At 34.6% G+C, this 23,281-nt stretch overlaps 1 protein-coding gene across 2 annotated transcripts in view; it reads left to right on the top strand.

The window, feature by feature from the left end:
- LOC121319676 (bile acid receptor-like) overlaps positions 1-21,641 on the top strand; it is a 34,269-nt gene extending 12,628 nt beyond the window's left edge. Inside the window, exons 3-9 of one of the 2 annotated variants that reach the window (XM_041257350.1) lie at positions 4,570-4,710; positions 9,834-9,967; positions 11,118-11,213; positions 11,696-11,795; positions 12,191-12,337; positions 19,080-19,193; positions 19,638-21,641. In XM_041257350.1, the coding sequence (XP_041113284.1) occupies positions 4,570-4,710; positions 9,834-9,967; positions 11,118-11,213; positions 11,696-11,795; positions 12,191-12,337; positions 19,080-19,193; positions 19,638-19,876 (971 nt within the window). In that variant the 3' untranslated portion in view covers positions 19,877-21,641. The remainder of the gene's footprint in view (positions 1-4,569; positions 4,711-9,833; positions 9,968-11,117; positions 11,214-11,695; positions 11,796-12,190; positions 12,338-19,079; positions 19,194-19,637) is intronic. The other variant, XM_041257349.1, reaches the window with a different exon arrangement.
- Positions 21,642-23,281: the final 1,640 nt, after the last annotated feature.

Below are 23,281 nucleotides of genomic sequence, written 5' to 3'. Positions count from 1 at the left end.
AATCGCTCAAAATCAAAATCGTCCAAGTAATCAATCAAAACAACCCAGAAAAACATACAAACCAAACATTAGAGATCCATTAAGTTTAAGGGAATGACTATGCTTAAAATGTTGACAAACAACCTTTACACAAAAGGAATTTAAGGGGTATAATGCAAATTGTAAATCATTTATTTATCAAGGAAAATATGTGATTAAATTATAGATGTCAGTAACCCAGGGGGTCTGTCATTACACCAGGGTGTTTAATCTGCCTCTAGGTTTGCATTTAAAGCTTCAACAGGAACAGTCAGCTTCCCTTCTCATATTTCTGCTGAATAATAACCTGAGAAATTGAGCTCCTTGCACTGTAAATATTTAATACCTTTCATTTTGCGGATAAGCATGTGGAAGAATGTTTAATTAAAAGTCCTGCAACCCTGTCCAATATAATTTCAATTTATGGAGCACCTCTAATGAAGATGGCAACTAGCATTACCTTACAACACTAATTCATTTATATGATGCCATTCATGAACATGCATTACGGTACAACACCAATTCATTTATATACTATCCTTCATGAACATGTGTTACTGTACAACACCAATTCATTTATATAGTATCCTTCATGAGCATGCCTTATGGTACAACACCAATTCATTTATATAGCGTCCTTCATGAGCATGCTTTACCATACAACACTGTTACATCAGATTGGTTGATAATTTCATTCTGTGTATGAAATTAACAAAATTGGAATATACAGAGGGGGGTCCTAAGCCATTCTCTGTGTCAACTTGGTTTCTCGTCACAAACTCCCCCAATGACAAAGAATGCTTTTAAAAAGAGTAAAACTGAATACGGGACACGTGGTTTGTCTTCACCAGCGTTGAATAAATCCTGTGGCACCGGCGGTGTCTTTCAAAAGGTAAAGACAGACAGTTTTGAATGCATTGACACTACATAAATCCAGCCGACAGGGGGCAAAACAGCCGACCAATTGAGAACACTGGGACGTCCAATCACAGTGGTGAAGAGAGAATACAAAAGAACAAGCGCAACTTTCAAACAGGCTCCTGACACGAACCCCAAGGCTCTTGACACACAACAAGTCTCTGAACTTTGACAATCTGAAGACCCAGCCTGCGATTGGCTTGATCAGAATTTCTGATATGAAATAACTACTCCAGTGTTTGTCTTGGTGTGGGAGTCCACAGCGTAAGACATCTAAAATACTAAAAGTACTTCTAATCAAATCTCTAACTTAGCCCCGATTGATCACCAGAGAAAGAGTTGGATGAACATTTGAAGTCGACAGAGATTGAAATATATTCAATCTATTGAGCTAGCAGGTTCAGAGTTTGCGATGGAATATCCTAGACATAACCAGAGGAATTGCTGTTTCAGTGGAATACCTAAATAGTTGATGACTCCTGTTTTTGCAAAGACATTTCTTTAGTCCCCTGTAAGGAGACACAAAAGCAAAGAACCCCGGAACCTGGACCGTCTCTGCCAACAGGAAAGCCTTTGAACTCCTGTTTTGTTGACGACACAGATCAGCTGAAGGAAGAGCGAAAGTCTGTTAAGTAGTTTTTATCCTTTTATGAACTCGAGAATAAGCAAATCTTTAAGTAAAATTAATGTTTTGTTTTAGGTAGAATGTAAGAAAAGTATTATTCAATTCATGCTTTGAGTTAATGAACACTATAGTAATCGTTTGTTTTATGTGATATATACAAATTGATATGGGTTTTACAAGGCAGTTATCATTCTGCACTTAAAGCTCAAATCCAGTTTTAGTTGTCCTGGTAATAGAGCATTCTCAATAGGTTGTCTGGATGCAAAGAGCTTTTTTATCTTGCAAAAGTGAGAATTGCCTTCTGAACCAAAACTATATATATATATATATATATATATATATATATATATATATATATATATATATATATATATATATATATATATATAACGATGCTTATGATTATGAGACAAATGCTTAATCAAATATTAAGAAAAGTTCATATTTGTATTACTAACGATACCCCTGTTAAGACTAACCTTCATCTTAAATAGCTGTCAGGAATGCGATTGTAACCTTTAAGAGAATCTCCCATAGATTGCTTTGGATCGCTAATCAACCAGCGGAAGTGGGGTGTGTTTAAATTTTCTTTTCTGTACTGTGTTTAGTTTAGTTAATTCTTCCTTTCTGTACTACTTTAGTTTAGTTGTTGCACTTTTATTTTTTCCCTCCTTTAGTTTTATTTCTAATAAAACTGTTTCTTTGTAGTCACTAGAATGGTGTCCAGTCTGATTATTTCAATATAGGTTTGTTCTACATGATTTTGAATTCAAATATGGAATTATATGATTCCAACATAAACTAGCCTAAATACAAATATACCTTGCACATTACATCACCAATTCATTTATATCGTGTCCTTAATCGACATGTAATACCGTACAACACACATTCATGACATTAATGATAAAGAAAGTAAACAAGTAAGCATTTTGAAAAGAGAATGAAAATGAAATCAAAAGGGGAAAACTTGTTGATTGATATAAGCGTAGAATATAAGACACTGTGGAGTAGGGGCCAGTCGCAGCACAGACGTATCACAATTTGCATTTCTGTTGCAACCATTTGCAAAGTATACATTTTGTCGTATGTACTAAGAGAAAATATATTTAATAAAGAGAGCCATAATATACTAATTTAAATGTTTCCATAATTTTAGCGAGATAGTTAGCATTATATATATATATATATATAGTATATATATCTATATATATATATATATATATATAAATTAAAGGCAGTTTAATCCCATCAGATTCTATAGTGGGATCACCACATTCACCCCCAAATAAACAATGTGTTTCTATCAAAAAGCTTTTCATAATCATACTGTAGCCCCTCCCTAAACTGATATGTTTGTCCAACATAAGGAGGTGTCCGGTTTAAAAAAAACACAATAACATCACATACATTTATAGTGCTCAATGTATTTTAAATGTATAAATTATTGCTCTGAAATAACACTAATGTGTTTTGGGTAGGCTACACATTATTATGAAAAATATATAAATCTGTACAATAGGCCTATACAGTAGTAAAATCAAATGAATACCTAGTGCCCCCCCCCCCCCCCCCCCCCCCCCCCACCCCCCCCCCTTTTTTTTTTTTTTACTTTAGCCTGTAGGCTACTGGTAACAGAACATAAATCATGCTGCTGCATTGTACACATTGGTGTACAATGCAAATAAAAGATTATTTTAAATTGAAACTAAATTATTATTATTATTATTATTATTATTATTATTATTATTATTATTATTATTATTAACTTGGCGTACTTAGTAGCCTAGACAATTAACACAAAATAGATCATGGTGACGCATTGACAACTTATGTTACAGGACAGTCTCGCTACAAATTTCGAGGGATCAATAACAAATTTTGCATTATATCACTGGGAAATGCCAGCAACAATGGCGACTGTTTAAATCATGCTTTCAAAAGTTCTTAACGAATTGATGCAATTGTAAGTGTTGCAATTGCTGGCAGCTTTAGTACCTCTCATTATAATATTTGAGAACCCTCATTTGCACACCCCATGTTTCTGAATTTATGCAGGAACACCCATAATTGCATGTTTATCTAAGGCTGAACTGCAAAGAAAAACTGCTGCTGCAAAACATTCCCTAAAAAGTCACTAACAGCATTGTGCATGTTTAGTACATTTCACCCTAGACTTCCGACGCGTTTGCAACTAGTTTGTGACAGCCGTAACACTTTAGTACTGTACATCTACCCCATGTAACTTCTTTGTTTCAATTTAAGCAAAGAAGTTACAGTCACCATGCTATTTACATTTATATTTTCTCCTACTGTTTGTGCCTATGATTCATATTCTTAATCACTCTTTTAAAGGATTTGGTTCTATTTCAGTTTCTGTATAAACATGTTGATATGCTTTGCAGAAAAAAAAAAGGACTTTTGTCCTGACTTATCCGACACCAACCTAAAACATATTTTATTTTGTGTTAATATATTCTGACCTATGCATGTTTCTACAGTGAAAAAATATTTAGTGTATGGAAATTATTGTTGCTTGGTCAAAATAAATAAATAAAATAAAAGCTCTTCTCTTGGTAAACGCAAGTACTGTATCTAGTTTAACACTCTTCTGTCCCATTTTCAGGCAACATGTTGGAAGCAGCAATATTATAGTTAGAAGAAAATATAATTAATAGGAAAGAGGTGTCCTGGAAAAACTTTGTGAATCTGAAAATAAAGGGCTACCAAGATTTTCCAGGACACACATCAGCTTATACCAAAAAGGTAATACTACGATGCAAAAGTTAATTTTACCAATGAGGAAAATTAATCTTATATTCAAAATAGGTTTCTTTAATACAATTTGAAAAAAGAAAATCAGCACTGTATAGTTATTCACGTTCTGAAGCTGCAGTTTGCCATTAACATAATGCCTTTATAAAAAATCAGCTGATAATGGCATATTTGTGCTGATAAATGTTTATTTATTTATTTTTGTTATTAGTTCATCAGTTTCTCTTCCGCAGGTTTCTTCAGGAGGAGTATCACAAAGAATGCAGTGTACAAATGTAAGAATGGCGGGAACTGTGAGATGGACATGTACATGAGGAGGAAGTGCCAGGAGTGTCGACTCAGGAAGTGCAAGGAGATGGGAATGCTCTCAGAATGTAAGTGCAGCAAAACTGACTCAAAGAATAAAATACACTAATTCCAGCTATACAGAATGATGGTATAACTCATTGAAGCATGCAGCAGTTATGAAAAGTAATTGCAACTAATGACCATTAAGGGCTTGGCATCTTCATCCTGTTGGATAAGCATGGGAAAGTCATTAACATAATTAAAAAGGTACGGTAGGGACTGATAAGACAAAATTATATATTCAAATCAAATCTTCTTACCATTTGTTCCTGTTAGTAGTTATTATTATTTGTTTATTTAGCAGACACCTTTATCCAAGGCGATTTACAGAGACTAGGGTGTGTGAGCTATGCATCAGTTGCAGAGTCACTTATAAGAACATCTCACCTGAAAGACGGAGCACGAGGAGATTAAGTGACTGTGGCAAAGTGGTTAACAGTGTACAGGTGCAGGAATGCAGCAGTGATCAATGAACAGATAGACAACGATAATCCAGGTGCAATGATATTTTATTTTGTAATCCAATTTGTCTGATGAGCCAAATACAGTAAATAATAATAATAATTTGACAGGCAATAAAGCGGCGTGTATTGATCTGTTTTAATCTGTGGATTGGTCCTGAAATAATAATAGTCCTGTTCCTAAACACCCACACGTAACACAAACACAAGTCCACAGTGCATGCTAAAGTGCTCCTGGTGGAAATACAGTTATTCATGAAACAAAGTGCAGTGATGTCCGGGTAAGTTCTGGCCGACAGCTACAGTTCATGTTCAGCCATCTAATAATAACAAACAGTATATTCTTTATACACAACAATAAACAAACAAAACACTCATGATAATAATTCACGTCTTTCCTTCCGGTTTAGCTTGACCATAACAAGGAACAAATCACTTTGCTCCTCCCCTTTTGTATTGTCAATCATAACCCCTTGCTTAACTAGTGCAACCACTCCTCCAATCGGCAGCTGCCACATCGTTTCCCTTCCGGGTCGATGATTTAGTGTATCTTGCTCTGCCCCCTTTCTAGATGACCGACTTCCTTCTAGCTCTGGGAATGAATTGTCTGGCCATCCAGTCCAGGGAACTCTGTTCCTTTTACACAGTGCCCTCACAGGTTGGGAGAGAGGTTTATGACAAAGAATCATTCTGTCTGTCACACAATGAGTGCCGGGATTTGAACTGTGGACCTCCTGGTTACAAGCGATTTTCTTTAACCGCTGGACCGCAGTTTTTGCTGCAGTTCATCAGTAGCTTGACAGTTATCAACAAACATCTGTACAGCATGCTTAACACACACAGATGGCTGTTGATTAATTGCTGATGGTGGTTTGGCAGCTTGTGAGAGCTGCTGTTTTATACTGTATGAGATACAGGTTCTTCACTATTCAGCACCTTTAGATCAGTTGAATAGGCCACAATTTGTAATATTACTCTTTCATTTTAAATGCCGTTGTTTTAGCCTCCTTTATAGTTATGTAATAGGAGTAATGAAAGTGTTAAACGCTAGTTCTTTTCTATTTATAAAATTGTAAGTAAGAAGCTTGGGATTTCCCCCCCCAAAAAAAAAAGATAAAAACCAATGCATAGCAGCCAACAGGAAATTAACCTACCACAGTGTCTGTTCCCTTCTCTTGTATATCCTGATTAGAAGATAAGAGATTTAATTAACTCTGGTTGGCGGGAATGAAAAAGAAAAAGTTAAATCTGCAAACAAAATAATTTACTTAGGCTGAACATCAACATTCTAGGCCGCCTGTATCAAACAACTGATATATATATATATATAAAATATAAAATATATTCGGGGTGCACCGATAATCAGTAGTCTATCGGCATGGCACTGATATAAGGGAAAAAACACAATCAGCTATTTGTAGTTTTTGTTATTTTAGTCGATAATGTACACCGATATTCATGCTTCAGTTTCTTCCACCACAAAATGTAATGTTTGGTCAGGCTAATGACACAAGAACACTGACACTCATTTTCTCAGTGCTGTGTAACGTGCGATCAAAATGCAGTAAATACGTCTCAAAAGAGTGGTGTTTGGATTTGTTCTTAATATCTGAAGACAGCAATAGAATAGCAAATTGTGTGCAGACTTGATGCTACATTAAATCCAATAATGAACTGCCAGTAGAATATTATTCTGATGCTTAAAAAAAATAGGGTGAATCCTAAATAACTTTATTATTATATTTGTTATTATTATTATTATTATTAGTATTATAGTAGAGTATCAATCTTATAGTATCATAAGTTCTCATGTCGCGGATGTGTCAATGGTAAGATTGGAAGTGGGATTCATTACGGCTGCATAAAAATACGCGCGGTTTACTGTAATAAATAAAGGGGTATTTATTAGACTTAAGAAAATAGTATTAATCATTGTTTAAATGCAGAATTGGTTAGTTACAAAACTGCCTCTGCGATGTCTCTGCTCCGTCTCTCTCTCTTTGGCATCTTGACGTTGAATTTACTAAAAAGATTATAGCCTGGGTAGATAACAACATTGTCAACTGAGATAACAGTCTAATAATGCCCCATGTTGCTCAGAGACCGAAATATGAATTTAACAGCATTATAAGATTATAACCAATATACATTTTAAAATCTGACAGCGTCACATACAGTGCCTTTGTGTAGTAAAAAAAACAACTTGTCAGCCCAACTATGATAACAATACTAATTATTTAGGATAATAATAAATAAATAAATAAATAAATAAATAGACAACATTTTGCAAATGGGTGCAGTGTCATTTCAAATGGTGCTTTATTTTTTAAGCGTTTCGCTTGGAGCCCCAAGCTGTCCTTTTTTAGCATTCAGAAATGGCCAGTGAGAGCTGGATAAGGCTAGGATAAAGCTGTACAAAAGGCAGATCAATATTCTACTCCCGGCATGGGCCAGATGAGATGAGCCACAATGAGTGTTGCTATTTGAAGCTACCAGGCAATGGAAACACCAAGGGCCTTGATTGAGTTGCTCATGTTTCTCATAAATTGTACATCAGAATTTTTATAAATATTGTAGGGGGCAGGCATTTTGTAGGCCTGCACTTCAAACACTTGACAGGTTTCAAACAAGGCATGCAGTCTGGAGTGATGGGGTTATTCTTGGACCTGGCCTAATCGTGTAATTCAGGGAGGGTGGTCTGCAAGGCTTACATTACAAGATAAATAGCATGGATGACCCTGATAGAACATAATAGCAAAAGATTTTCTTTTGTTTTTATCACTGATATGTTATCTAAAGAGTTTTGATGCGTTTAATGAAATTGTGGTTGAATATTTTAAAAGGTTTACTAATAAAAACAACTACCTGCTGTAAATGTTTGTGCATTTCTTTCAGATAACATTTCAACATAAAAACAAAAATCCTTTTACAGTAAAAACAAATATTTTCAAAGCTTTGTTGAAAAAAAGCACTCTTGTTATATATAATATAATATATTATATATATATATTATATATATATATATATATATATTATATATAAAATCAAGAGAATATATACAGTTTCCCTTAAACACTGCGATATATATATCCAATTTTTTATATAATATTACTTTGGTGATAAAATAAAATCTTGTTTAGGAGTAAAAACAAGGTTTTACGCTATTGTTCATTTATAAATACTCCCCTAAACTGATAAACACTCCCTTAAACACTGGAATAAATTGACTTTTTCTGACAGTTTGTTTTTCTGCCAGGATCTTAAATGGAGTTCAAGCCTTCACAAGCAGGCCAAATAACTCAGACCGTTGAGGCTGGTCATAAGAAAAATATTGTATTATTATTATTATTATTATTATAATAATAATAATAATAATAATAATAATAATAATAATAATAATAATAATAATAATAATAATAATAATAACCCTACTGCTGACTGTTTGTTTCTCTATCTTTTCATTTCCAAATGCTGCTCCAAAAACTGCATTTGCAGCCTGTATTTCCATGGTTTTATAGTTTTTACTGAATGCATACTCTTTGTTTTTTGTGGTTCTTCCATCGGTTTTTAAATACATCTGAGTCACAAGACATGTAAAATAAGTAAAACAAGCAACAGTATAATACTTTACTTGTGGTTCACTACAGTACTTTAACCAGAACAGAACGATTAATGTGTTGCATATTATTTTTAATATATAGGCAACGGTTGAAGCTCTTAATCATAAGAAACTAAACTTTATACAGCTATTCAGTTTAAAGATACCGTTTGTGTTTGAAACACAGGGCTCTGTACCCATGCTGTTCTCCACAAATAAGTAGTAATCATTTTGATGACTGGACATTTATGTATTTACTGCCTGTCCTAAAATTAAATAATGTAAAATATACGTAAACATGAAGATTATATACATTATATTTATACATGTTAGTTTAATTCAGATGGAGGTATTTTAACACGGTGGGTCTCATTTTGTGTTGCTATTAAAAATCATTGAAAGAGTTTTTTTGTTTTCTTTACTGTAGCTCTATTTGTTTCCATTATCTTTAAGGAAACTTTTAATTTCGGCAATATCTACTGTTTTAAATTGCTCATTTTCGTTAGGCTGATATCTCTGTTTGTGTTAATGAAATACAGTAGGGGCTACCTGTTGATGTTTGTTGTCATGTCGACGAGGGAGGCGAGAGCTGGAGTGTGATTGGTCAGAGACAAATTTACACTGACGCGCACAGAAAAATAGGACATGGTCTATTTTCGACGCCGTCGGTTTTAAGCGATGCTTCCAGTGTGAATGCCTACATAGGATGTATAGTATTCTAAAAAATGAAGTTTTCGCTGGACTTTGATGCTTTGACAAGATGCGCTCAGTGTGGAAAGATATTAAGTTTCTTTTAGCTACCGGGTGAACTATACTATAATTGTATTAAAGAAAAGTTACTGAAATGATTTTCAATAAAATTCAATCCCTGATATGCATAATGGTTGACATTTATTTTGCTCACAACAAATAACAAAATTAGTGATCAGTATGTGTTAATCAGCTTTGTCTGTTCTGTATAAGGACAATCTGAGTAGTCTAAAATGTGGTATCTGGTTTTTGTGGGTATTCTTTAAACCCTGGGTTTCAGCACTGAGTTTCAGCTTCATGATTTGATTTGCACTAAAAGCAAGTCATTTGTCTTTTGCAGGTTTGTTAACAGAGATACAGTGCAAGTCAAAGAGACTAAGAAAAAATACCAAGCTGTCATCTGATGAGTGCGTCAGGGAAGAGACTGATGGTGCTGATGCCAAGCAGGTCACATCCACAACAAAACCTTCAAAGGTAACGGTTATTCAGAGGATAGAAATCATCTGTTTAGTTTTCACAAAAGCCATACTGCTGTCATAGTTATTACATTTAAGAGATCCTTCCTGTATCAATAAACATGCTATTCAACTTTTAGTGGCAGGTTTCTATTTGTGGTTTTATCTGGCTCTTTCTAGTATGTTAAGAACATAAGAACATAAGAACATAAGAAAGTTTACAAACGAGAGGAGGCCATTCGGCCCATCTTGCTCGTTTGGTTGTTAGTAGCTTATTGATCCCAAAATCTCATCAAGCAGCTTCTTGAAGGATCCCAGGGTGTCAGCTTCAACAACATTATTGGGGAGTTGATTCCAGACCCTCACAATTCTCTGTGTAAAAAAGTGTCTCCTATTTTCTGTTCTGAATGCCCCTTTTTCTAAACTCCATTTGTGACCCCTGGTCCTTGTTTCTTTTTTCAGGCTGAAAAAGTCCCTTGCGTCGACACTGTCAATACCTTTTAGAATTTTGAATGCTTGAATTAGGTCGCCACGTAGTCTTCTTTGTTCAAGACTGAACAGATTCAATTCTTTTAGCCTGTCTGCATATGACATGCCTTTTAAGCCCGGAATAATTCTGGTTGCTCTTCTTTGCACTCTTTCTAGAGCAGCAATATCTTTTTTATAGCGAGGTGACCAGAACTGCACACAATATTCAAGATGAGGTCTTACAAGTGCATTGTACAGTTTTAACATTACTTCCCTTGATTTAAATTCAACACTTTTCACAATGTATCCGAGTATCTTGTTAGCCTTTTTTATAGCTTCCCCACATTGCCTAGATGAAGACATTTCTGAGTCAACAAAAACTCCTAGGTCTTTTTCATAGATTCCTTCTCCAATTTCAATATCTCCCATATGATATTTATAATGTACATTTTTATTTCCTGCGTGCAGTACCTTACACTTTTCTCTATTAAATGTCATTTGCCATGTATCTGCCCAGTTCTGAATCTTGTCTAGATCATTTTGAATGACCTTTGCTGCTGCAACAGTGTTTGCCACTCCTCCTACTTTTGTGTCGTCTGCAAATTTAACAAGTTTGCTTACTATACCAGAAGATGTTGTGTGTGACCTGCATTCAATGTGGTGCCACTCACTGTAATCCTTTATTTCTTTCAATCGAGTAGAATGTTGAACTCACCCAGGAAGAGTTAAGCCTCCTCAATTACATCTTTGAAGCCTACAACAAGTATCGCATTCCACTAGACATGACCAAAAACCTTGTAAGTTCACAAACAACTACCTTGTCAGGTATGGGTCTAACAAAACATGTTGCAATATGCAGGCTGCAAAACAATCTGTATCACGATACATGTGATAGTCCTGATGGGAAATGTGTATGATTCATAAATAAGATGAAATGATCATTTAATGATGGACTATTTTGAAGAATGACAAAAATGAAATGAGATATGAAGAGTATGTATTCTTACACTTATTATTCATTCAAGAGTCATCCAGTCTTGTATCACAATACAAATGATACATACCTACATACCTCTATGATTCAATACATCCTGTAAAGAAAGTTAAGTGAAATAAAGATTATTATAATTAATGTCCATGCCAAGTACTGGACACTGGATTTGTAGGTAAAATTTGATATTAAGTGAACGTATGGTTTCATTGGGGTTAAAAAAAACGAATCCTCCCCTCCCCCAAGTTTTATCAACCTTTTAAGATCATTTTTCAATTTAATTTTCAGCTCCAAGAGCAGTTCAGTGCTGATGAAAACTTTATTTTACTCACTGAAATGGCTACAAGTCATGTGCAAGTACTGGTGGAATTTACAAAAAGGCTTCCAGGTATTTTATTGCATCTTTACAATAAGTCGAATAAAACTATTTCTGGACTTAAATGTATATATTGGATGTTATACATAATGTAGCACTATATACCTAGTATATATATATATATATATATATATATATATATATATATATATATATTATATTTTGCCCTGTACATTTTAACAAACTTATTTTTCTAACATGTAGTACCACGGTTTCTCCTATTGGCTGATATTTTCTGTGCAGCTCTATATTGGAAATTCATTTCACAGCCCACCTTGCCGTTAGTCCTTGGATTATCACCCTCAAAATCAATAGAAGTCAAGAGCACCAAACCCTGTAACAAAATGAAAAAGGAATTACATTTTACATCAATCCATTATGAGTGGGTTTATTTTAATGTTTCTTAGGATTCCAGTCTCTGGACCACGAGGACCAGATTGCTTTGCTAAAGGGCTCTGCAGTAGAAGCAATGTTCCTTCGATCTGCACAGGTACTTACCAGGAAGCTGCCGCATGGGTACAGTGAGGTGCTGGAGGACAGGATTCGGAAGAGCGGTATGTTAACAAACTATAATAACAATCAATGAAGGTTAAATACTTTGAATCTATTACATAAACCTAAGGATGGCAATATTATAATAATACTAATAATACTACAAATAAAACATGTGTACCATTAAATATATGCAGGAAGTAACTACTCAGTATGTAAGTTACATTAGGATCCATACTAGGGATGACACCATACCTAAATTGTTGAGAAATGGTATCTTCTGAGGCACTTCCTTCTGTACAAACAACATATATAGCTACTTTGTGTAGTTAAAGGGATAATTACATTGCATTTCACACCAAACTACTATAGACAATGATAAGCTTAGACAATAAAGGAAACTATCACTAGCTAATGGGGAACCCCCTGACTAAGTATACATATATCATTCCTGGGAGAGGTAATGGTGGGGTTAACACATAGATCTACTCAAGGAGATACGGCTGGTGAATAGGGATCATTACATCTCAGTAAAAACATAGCAGCAAACCCTAAGGCACATTTGCCTTGGTTTTGTGTACTTGCTTCTGGGATGCTGTATTTGATCACTTCCATTAGTTGTTACCATGATAATCAGTCTAGAGAATGTGTTATTGCTCTACACCCAGTACTCATATTTAACAGATGTGAAGTGAAAAATAATTACTTTTTGCTTAAAATGTTATGTAGCTTTACTCTCACTTAAATAATTAATTCTTATTTTATTCCCATTGAAAGCAGAACTGTGCAATAGTGTGAAAACAACCAAAATATATTTCAAAATGAATGAAATCTTTTAGCTGCCAGGAACAGCTATGAATAAAAGAACATGAAGGCGGCAAGCAAGCGTGATGTGTTTCCTAATGTTGAATGAACACTTCACACCAGAGAGGCTATATATTCCCTAAATAAAAAACAAAAAACAAAAACAAAAAAAAACAGAAACATATCAGCTCTTTTCAGTATGCTGGCTAATAAAGTTTTCAAATATGAACTAATATTGTTCCCTCTTGAAGGAGCTAGCACAAGTTGGCCTTCAAAGCCCATGCTGCAAAATGTATACAACTGCATTGATTGTTTTAAGTACAACGACAATGCAGATATGAGTCCTACCTTATATCAGGGTCTGTGGACTCCTTATAATGAGGTAGGACTGTTGCTCCATATATATTTATAAACCTGCATTACACTGTGTTGCACAATTTAAACAATATCAAATGCTAAGCATATAAGGAAGACAAAAAAAACCTCACACACACATTATTTAGGGAGCACTTTGTTGAGGTTTACTCATTTATACAACCATTGATGGTAGGGAAAGAGAACAAGCCCAGAAAATTACTCATTACCATTCAACTTAGCTTATGACAGGGGCATGAATTATACATCCAGTGGGTAAACTAAAGACACTGGGAAATATGAATATTTAAGAAGAACAGTCTTTGTTTTCACAGAACATTGTGTCAATTACAGATCCCCTCACTAGAGGCCCTATCAAGTGATCTTTACGGGTACAGTTTCATTCTTTTCGGAGACAAGGTTGGGTTTCAAGAAAAGATTGGTATGAGTGAAAAGGGGGGCCCTTGACACCAGCTGCAGCTGCTTCAGTGCGAATAAAAATAAAGGCTACTATTTCTGAGACTCATGAATGACTGAATTGAATACATGGAAAAACATACGTTGCAAAAAAGTTAGCTGAATTAATATGTCAGGCTTTGCCTCAGTTATATGGTTTTTACACTAGGGTTTAAAACAATAGCAAGAATGCACCTGGGCTAAATTCACCTCTTCTAGGAAAACTGGAGCGTGATTTCACCCAGCTCCCAAATTAACTATTTAATCCAGAAAAAATACTTTGCGAGTGAAAAAAAAAATACAACACAGTAGAGCGACTGTTAACAAGGAGGCTGTGTTAGTCCAGTAGTTAAAGTACTGGGCTCGTAACCCAAAGGTCCCTGGCTCAAATCCCAGCTCAGCCACTGACTCATTGTGTGACCCTGAGCAAGTCACTTAACCTCCTTGTGTTCTGTATTTCAGGTGAGATGTTGTTGTAAGTGAGTCTGCAGCTGATGCATAGTTCAGTCACCCTAGTCTCATATCTTGTAAAGTGCTTTGTGATAGCGGTCCACTATGTAAGATGCTATATAAAGATTATAATTATTATAACCAGATAGTGCACCTGCTTGTTTCTTTCTTCTTCCTGTGTGGTTCATGTTGTTTGGGTTTTAGAGTATGTACAAATTCAAAGATTATTTGTACAATAAATACAGTAGTGTCTAAGCAAAACATTTTTGGACTAGTTTCATATATGAACTTGTAAAATGGTGAATACTGAATAACACTGTAAAACTGTAATAAGAGCAGAATGAGTTTTTTGGTGTCTTGTCACCATGTGAAAAAAAAAAAAAAAGTTAAGTTGTATATATTGAAATGTTTGCTTAATGTTTGTACTTGAACAATATTAAAACTTAAAGTAATTTCTATAGAAAAAAATGTGACTCCTGTGCAGACAGAGTCAGGCATTAATAGTCACTTATAATGTTATCTCTTCTCAAAGAAAAAATGCTCTAGAGAGATCATTGTTTTAATCATGACATCAAGGGCACTACTATCCCCCTGCCTCTATTGTTAGCTTGTGACATTTTTCAGCTGTAAAAGACCAAGTGTTGCCAAAGGTCGAAGCCTCTTCATCTGTCAAGCTTTCCACATGAGTCCTCCTCGTGTATTATTTATGGATTATCCTCCGATCGTCATGAATTTTAAAAACACTCTTGCTGTAAAGGAAACAGTGCCTATCTGCCGGTGACCTTTCCCAATGTGTTTTTATTCTCATGCTGATGCACTGACTCAAATGGTCTTTTAAGATAGTCTGTTTACTATTTCTATAGGAGGAAGCAGCCTGATTGAGAGGCTCTGTTTACACCCACATAGCTCTTTACATGAGAAAGCTCTGTTCCAAATATACCAGACAGAAACCAAAGCTATTCAAAAAGGAAGCCTTTCATATGTTCATTAGTAATGCAGCTTAATTAGGACTTGGATGGAAGGAACACAGATCTATATATATATATTATATATATATTATATTATATATATATATATATATGTATATATATATATATATATATATATATATATATATTTATGAATTGAAGAGAGTAGATTGATAGAAAATGTCTAATGGATAGCTGCAGAACAAACTCTTAGGCAGCCGGTTGCTTGCAGACAGATTAAAATACACAAGCAAGAGGCGAAGCATCTGCAAAAGTCAGAATTCAGATTGTATAGTCTTCTAGGATTTGATCAGTTGGTTAAAAGTGAAAACGCATTGCATGTTTATGTTGTCTTAAATCCAAACACATATTGTGAAAAGCTCCATGGCCAAAAGTTGTGCATCACCCTATAGGATTAACTAATTTTGTTTCATAGTCAAATAAAGCCTTCTAAATAATGTATGTTAATATATTGAGTTACATACCGTTTTGTAGTTTTGCATATAAACTAATATTTAAAAAATGTGACACTTCGAAATTTAACATGAAATACTGTACTACTATTATGGCTTCCTGTGGACTTGTGTGATGTCATTTTGTAGTTTGTTTGCTTACATGATGTTAAATATAAGATTGAAATTATGTGCATATCTACACACAGTATATACTGTGTGTGTGTGTGTGTGTGTGTGTATATATATATATATATATATATATATATATATATATATATATAGTTTTGTTATGTATGTTTTAATTGTCTCATTCCTAAAGTTCTAGACGATGTAGCAAGCTTAAATTTATCCACCATTTTTCACTACATTTTACTGTAGTTTTAACTCCATTGTAAAGCCCACTTCGGTGTCTCCACACACACACACATGGTGTTAGTAAGTGAAATGTTAGCTGTAAGGGTAGACAGTTAAGGTTGGTTTTCTAAGTCCTCTCTTAATTCAGTAAACAGCCCCATCTAGTGGCACCATCAGGGAGAAGCATTTAATTTCTGAAACAGAGTGATAACACCATGTAACAAATTATTATTATTTTTTTTTGTTCCTGGGTAGTAAGTGTTATTTCCTAATTGCTTATGCCTCAAAAGTATAGAAAATGGCTATTATTCGCCACAAACTTTGCTTTTGTGACCAGGACAGTGATATTTCAAAATATCACTATTTCCAATGGGAAAACGGGCAAATGTGTGTCTTTTCTTTCACATAAAGTCAGAAAAAAACAACATATGAATCCAAATTAACATGTATTTATACTAAAGTAATACAAAAATGACTACAAAAGATTTAGAAGTGAGTAGTTTATACGATTATACTGTATTTACATATTTACATTTGCATAAAGCAATTAGGAAATAACACTTACTACCCAGGAACAAAAATTGTGTTACATAGTGTAATCTATTAAAATGCCATACTTCTATTAAGTTGTCAAGAAAATCATTGCCATCGGCCAATTGGAGTTCATTAAAAATAGATAGCATATAGATTATCATCCATACACAATAACACTAATAATAAATGATTTAAATCTACTACATTGCTGTAGAATCAGTAATTATAAGTTGTCTCAGTAGCTCAATGTGCAGAATTGCTGTTGGTTTACATTTGTGTTGCTTAAGAGTTGCATTAAATTGCAAATCATGTGTTGTATTGAGGGGTTGCAGTCACATGACCCCAGCAGAATACCCCGCAATACTGGTGGTCAAAACAACTATGGCGGCTAATGCAAAAACAGTATTACCAAAAGCAAAATGTAATGTGTTTGCAACCACAGAGCATACTTCTCACCACTAGTCAGAAGAATTAGGAATATATAATGATAAGTGCCAGATACTTAGAATGTGTGATACAGGTAGATTAATGCACTAACACACTTAGTTGTATAAATGATTTTTCAGAAATATGAATATGAAATCATGGAACATCAGTTTATAACATATTTAAGTGCACAACAATGAAAACTGCATTCATACATGCAATGTTAGGCTATTTGAAAACTGAACAGAAATTGTTATCGATATACCTTACATACTGTTAAAGTTGTTCTCATTTTTGCACAGCAGTCCTTTAGAGCAGTCTATTAACTTAACTGTTTAGCTGTCATTTGCTGAAGTTGATTTTACAGGAACAAAAAATCTACGGATTCCAGTTACTGATGCTTTGTAGAACAAAATCCCCACACAAAGTTATGATACTGCAGTCCAGTGGTACTCAACTCTGGCCCTCAAGATTAATTCCAGTCCAGGTTTTTACTCCAAGCAGGTTCTAATGTAGTTAATTGAAGCTGCTAAGAAGTAATTAACTTATTTATGACCTGGTTGGAATAAAGACCAGGACTGAAATTGATCACAAGGGCCAGAGTTGAGTGCCACTGCTTTAGTCTACACCAAATATGTCATATAAATTGTTTTAATAGCAAGTCTATTTAACAAAAGATGTAAAACATTTATATACAAACAACATAGAAATACTGTAATTCATATTAGTACTGTTTTTTTAAACAAACTATTGGAAATGTATATTTTCTTATAACATGTTAGTTTTCTTAAAAGGAAAAAATAGGAACTATAAACCACCTTTCAGCACTCAGCTGGTCCAGACATGTACCAAAGCATACAGCACTTAGTTCATTTTAAGGTCATCATTATAACTAAAGCTAAATACAGAAGACATTGTAGAAACTTGCATCGAATTCTGATTCGAGCCCTCAGGACATTATGACAGTAACTGAAAGAATATGCATGGACTGGATCACTCCCACCCTCCTCAAGTTGCACCAATTGTCTCTTACAAGGACAATATTAGGTCAAATATTTGTTTACGTAAGAATCTCAGTTGACCATGCTGTAAACAAGACTAAGAAGAACAGGGATTGGTCTGAACTAAACAAATCAATATTAGTTGTAGCCATGAGTTATTTAAATTGCTCATGCGGATGAAGACAGTATCTTCAGAAACTGTTAAAAAAAAAAAAAAAGTCAACAGGATAACAAAGAACTATATTTGAAGGAAATAAATATGTAAAGCAGGCCTTCTTTAAACATAGCATTTGGTTTGACAAAGAGTTGTGTATTGACAGTGTGTGGCAGGTTGGCTGGGTGGTATGGCTTCACAGACTCGGAAGAACACAGACAGCACTGGGGTATGAATGCACTGTGGCGCATTTTAATAATAAATAAACGAAAGGTTTTAACAGAACCAAACACTCAAAATAAATGGCACAATGGCCAAAGCAGACAAAAACTAAATCAAACACAGGCCTGCAACAAGTATCGTGCTGAACTGTCTCAGCACGAGTAGCCGTTGTTTTCTTTAGTTTTGATTCTCAGCTACGTCTCTCTCTCTCTCGTTCTTTCTCCCTGAACACCACCACCTCAATCAGACAAAGCTGCGGGTTTATAGACATATGACCCTCTCCAAATGAATAATAAATTATTTCATTTGGAGATGGTCATATTCTACACGGGTTTCTAGCAGGGAAGGTTTTTACTCCTTCCCTGCCAAATAAAACATCAATAAGTAATAAATAGTTTTTAACACAAATACATTTAAATCATAATACAAAATACAACTAGAAAAAACTGAGAAAAAGTCAGGTGCACTCTAGATTGGTAACCCTGCCTCCATATTGATTTTTAGTGCTGCATATATACTATATACTATATTTGTAATATACAGAACTAAATATTATTCTAACCATATTAACTGACTTATGTCCTGATTAAGCTTTTTTTTCCTCTGTATTTTTATTTGCTTGTTAGGTATATCAGATGAATACATCACCCCAATGTTCAATTTCTACAAAAGCGTTGGAGAGTTGCAGATGACTCAGGAAGAGCATGCTCTTCTAACAGCCGTAACTATCCTGAGTCCAGGTATTTTATAATCCCTCTGAAACAGCCACAATAAACTTGTATTCCTTGTATATTTGATTCCTGCATTCAATTCCAACAGAATTATCATTTGGCATATTGTATATGAATAATGAGCAAAAAATAATAATAATATGAATCCTTATCAACCAAAATTATTTTAAAATTGTATTATTATTATTATTATTATTATTATTATTATTGTAAAAGTTGGCAAGCGAAGCTACAGCAATACACATATCAACAACTAACTGTAAAGATTATATTTCATTTTAAAACGTTGTTTGTTTTTATCTGGCATTTGATTACTCAGACACCTCAATTGTGAATTCTGAATTGTCCAACCTGCATTGAATAATGAAGACCCAAGTGTTATATTGAACAGTGTACCATAAAAAGTGAATAGTAATTGCAAAAACAACTGCAGCCTCTTATTCTTTTTAACAGACCGTCCCTTTGTGAAGGATGTATTGTCTGTAGAAAGACTTCAGGAGCCTATGCTTGAAGTTCTGCACAAGTTCTGCAAGCTGCACCACCCACACGACCCCCAGCACTTTGCCCGTCTACTGGGGCGCCTGACTGAGCTACGGACATTAAACCACCACCACGCAGAAATGCTGATGTCATGGAAAGTGAATGACCACAAATTCACACCCCTGCTCTGTGAAATCTGGGACATGCAGTGAAATCTACAGGAACTCTATTTCCTTCATTTTCAGTATGATCTTCAATTATGTTTTGAAACCAAGGCTTTCTTACTGTCATACTGGGCCACAGATTAATATTTTCTGGCACGAACAGCAGAAAACTACACTTTTTAAATTAAAAGTGCTCCCCTTTCTCCCCATATGTCAGCCTCTATGCAGTAGCTTTAAAACAGAAAAAAGACACTGAGCATTCATAGTATAATAGAAAATCCAGTGTTTCACTGGAGGGGATGGTAGCGAATGCTGTTTTAACCAAATCAGAACTGTTATTCCATTAGCACCCCCTTCTGGAACAAACACAAAATTGCAGTTCCTACTCTGATGACAAATACAACCTGTGAAGGACACTGAAAATGGATCTACCAAATCACGCCTAAGCCTATTCAGCTGTCTGATATGCTTGTATTATATCCAATGGTACTGTTGTAGTAAACTTGTTGTAGATAGCAAGACAAAACTGAACTGCAATATAGCTCACCAATGTATGGCATGCTGTGTGCTCAGTTTTCCTAATTTATTATTGTAGCAATCACTTTTATTGTAAATCCACATAACAGAACTGTCTATAGATATATACTGCTGTCAAATGATTTTAAAAAAGCTATATTCTCTGAAACATTTACTAATGTTTAAAAAAGATTAATATCCTACTGCGTCTATGACACAAACTAGTGCTTATATATAATTACCTACAACAGTAACAACTGCATGTTAATCAAGCTTAAGTTTAAAGGTTCACCAAATGTGGGAGGCAAAATGATTGCTCTTCTTAACATGTCAGGGGCTTTCAATTAAAATATTGCTTTAAAAAACTCTTTGTTTTTGGTTAGTGAGAATTGTATCCTGTGAGAAGATCAGAAGGTGTGATTGATCTGTTGCTCATTAAATCTGCTGCACCTGATTCTGAAGTCAATTATAAACTATTTCTTGTTGTGAGGATTTAGCCATCCTAATTGCCTAGATATTTGGAAGCTATAATATCATTCTCATTGCACTGATGAATACAACCGCTTCTAGAGTGAGCTGGTACAGGATCATTATGTACGTGTCCCTTACATCCACTAGGGATAGATTATTGGTTACACTGTGGTGTATCATTCTGAAAGCTGTAAGGAGGCCACTGGGCTGAAAATGGGTGACATTTATAGAAAGTGAATAAAAAACAATGGGAGTACATTAGTTAACATAACGCTAATATGTCACACACACATAGTTTGCCATGCATAGTCTGTATCTAAAACAAATCCTCTTTAAATAACTGATGAGATTAGCCTTGTTAACCCAATAATCTATTTATTTTTTTAACTTAATCCCATTAGATCTTGTATTGCTCCAGTAGGTGTCACTGTAATGCAAGATGAAATCCATCACCCACTATTATCATTGCACTTGACAGTAATTTAATCTAATAGCTGAGGTTGTTAAGCAATCGCAAAACAAGAAATGCATTTTAACCCTAAGTGGATAGCTCTTATCCCTCATCTTACATATAAATGTATTTAAAGTCGTCATACAACATTTTAATTTACATATACAAACGTTTGTATTGTTAAGATATGTAAAACCATATGCTAAATATGCTAAACCAATTTTGATGAACCTTGAATAGGACATTATCATGCACAAGATAATAAGAGCATCAGCATCTGTGAGAATATGGAAGCCCCCTATTTGCCTGTATGTTAAACATATATACAGCTCTGGAAAAAATTGAGACCACTGCAAAATTATCAGTTTCTCTGGTTTTACTATTTATAGGTATGTGTTTCCTGGAAGGAAGAAAACTTGCTTCCTTCTGCTCTGACAATGTTCCCCAACTCTGAGGATTTGTTTTTCCAGAAGGACAATGCTCCATGTCACACAGCCAGGTCAATCAATGTGTGGATGGAGGACCACCAGATCAAGACCCTGTCATGGCCAGCCCAATCTCCAGACCTGAACCCCATTTAAAACCTCTGGAATGTGATCAAGAGAAAGATGGGTGGTCACAAGCCATCAAACAAAGCCGAGCTGCTTGAATTTTTGCGCCAGGAGTGGCATAAAGTCACCCAACATCAATGTGAAAGACTGGTGGAGAGCATGCCAAGACGCATGAAAGCTGTAATTGAAAATCAGGGTTATGCCACCAAATATTGATTTCTGAACTCTTTCTAAGTTAAAACATTAGTATTGTGTTGTTTAAAAATGAATCTGAACTTATTTTCTTTGCATTATTCGAGGTCTGACAACACTGCATCTTTTTTGTTATTTTGACCAGTTGTCATTTTCTGCAAATAAATGCTCTAAATGACAATATTTTTATTTGGAATTTGGGAGAAATGTTGTCAGTAGTTTTTTTAATTAATTTTAAGTAATTTTGTTGTGGTCTCTTAATTTTTTCCAGAGCTGTACAGTGCATCTAGTGAAAACTTAATTTCTTCATTAACAGGGTTATATATAATAATAATAATTGTTATAAACCATCCATATCTTCATTCTAAATTCATTTTTTGTCCACTGTTTTCAGCAGATCTAAAGTGTTGGATCTAAATACATGTATACCCTTCAGTTAAATCGTTAAAATATTACCTTACCTTCATGATGTTTTTAAACAAATTCTATCACTGAAAATACAATTTATGTTGACCTTGCTGTGATAAACAGGTAAAGTGAATCGGCATACAGCTCGCTTGCAGATCGACCTGTAAAGTTATGATGAGACAAGTTATTAACAGCCTGTCTTTAATCAAGGGTTTAAAGTGGATAAAGCAGTAAACAAAGCAGCTCCATTCATCTTACCTGCTGTACAGTTCCATTTGCACTACATAGGTCTCAAATGTTCGGCTTTGAAAGAAACACATATTCTAGCAAACATGACTTACATGTGTTGACCCTGAAGATTCAGGGTACAAAGACCCTGGAAGTGAAACAGTAACAGATTTCTTGAAAAGAAGGCAAGCAAACCGAGCACTTTCTCTAGCCTAGTGTAGTGCCAGGTTTTACTATCATATGTGTTTCTTTCAAAACAGCACATTTGAGAACTATATGAAGTCTTAAACCATATTAAAAGCAGGTTGTTTATATATACACACACACACAAAACAAAGATTAAGCAGATTCAAAACCAGTTGCTATTAAAAAAAGTTCTGGTTACCAATAGTGCTAAAGTATAATCTGGCCCAACTTGAGTCATCTGTTCACTACCTGCTATTCAATTATGAGCATTTTATTTTATTCTAATTGCTGAAATACGTTGGCTACAGGTGTCAATTTACATGTTTGTAAACATATCATAATAATGATTTTGTTTTGAAAAATGTAAACAAAAATAATACTGTATTCAAGAAAAAAAACAAGAAAAACCACACAATGTACTGAGAAGAGTATTGGAGTTAAAAAGAAATT

The sequence above is a fragment of the Polyodon spathula genome, chromosome 8 (assembly GCF_017654505.1).
Source record: "Polyodon spathula isolate WHYD16114869_AA chromosome 8, ASM1765450v1, whole genome shotgun sequence".
Taxonomy (NCBI): domain Eukaryota; kingdom Metazoa; phylum Chordata; class Actinopteri; order Acipenseriformes; family Polyodontidae; genus Polyodon; species Polyodon spathula.
Note: the sequence above shows the minus strand (reverse complement) of the source record. Positions and strands in the feature narration are given on the sequence as shown.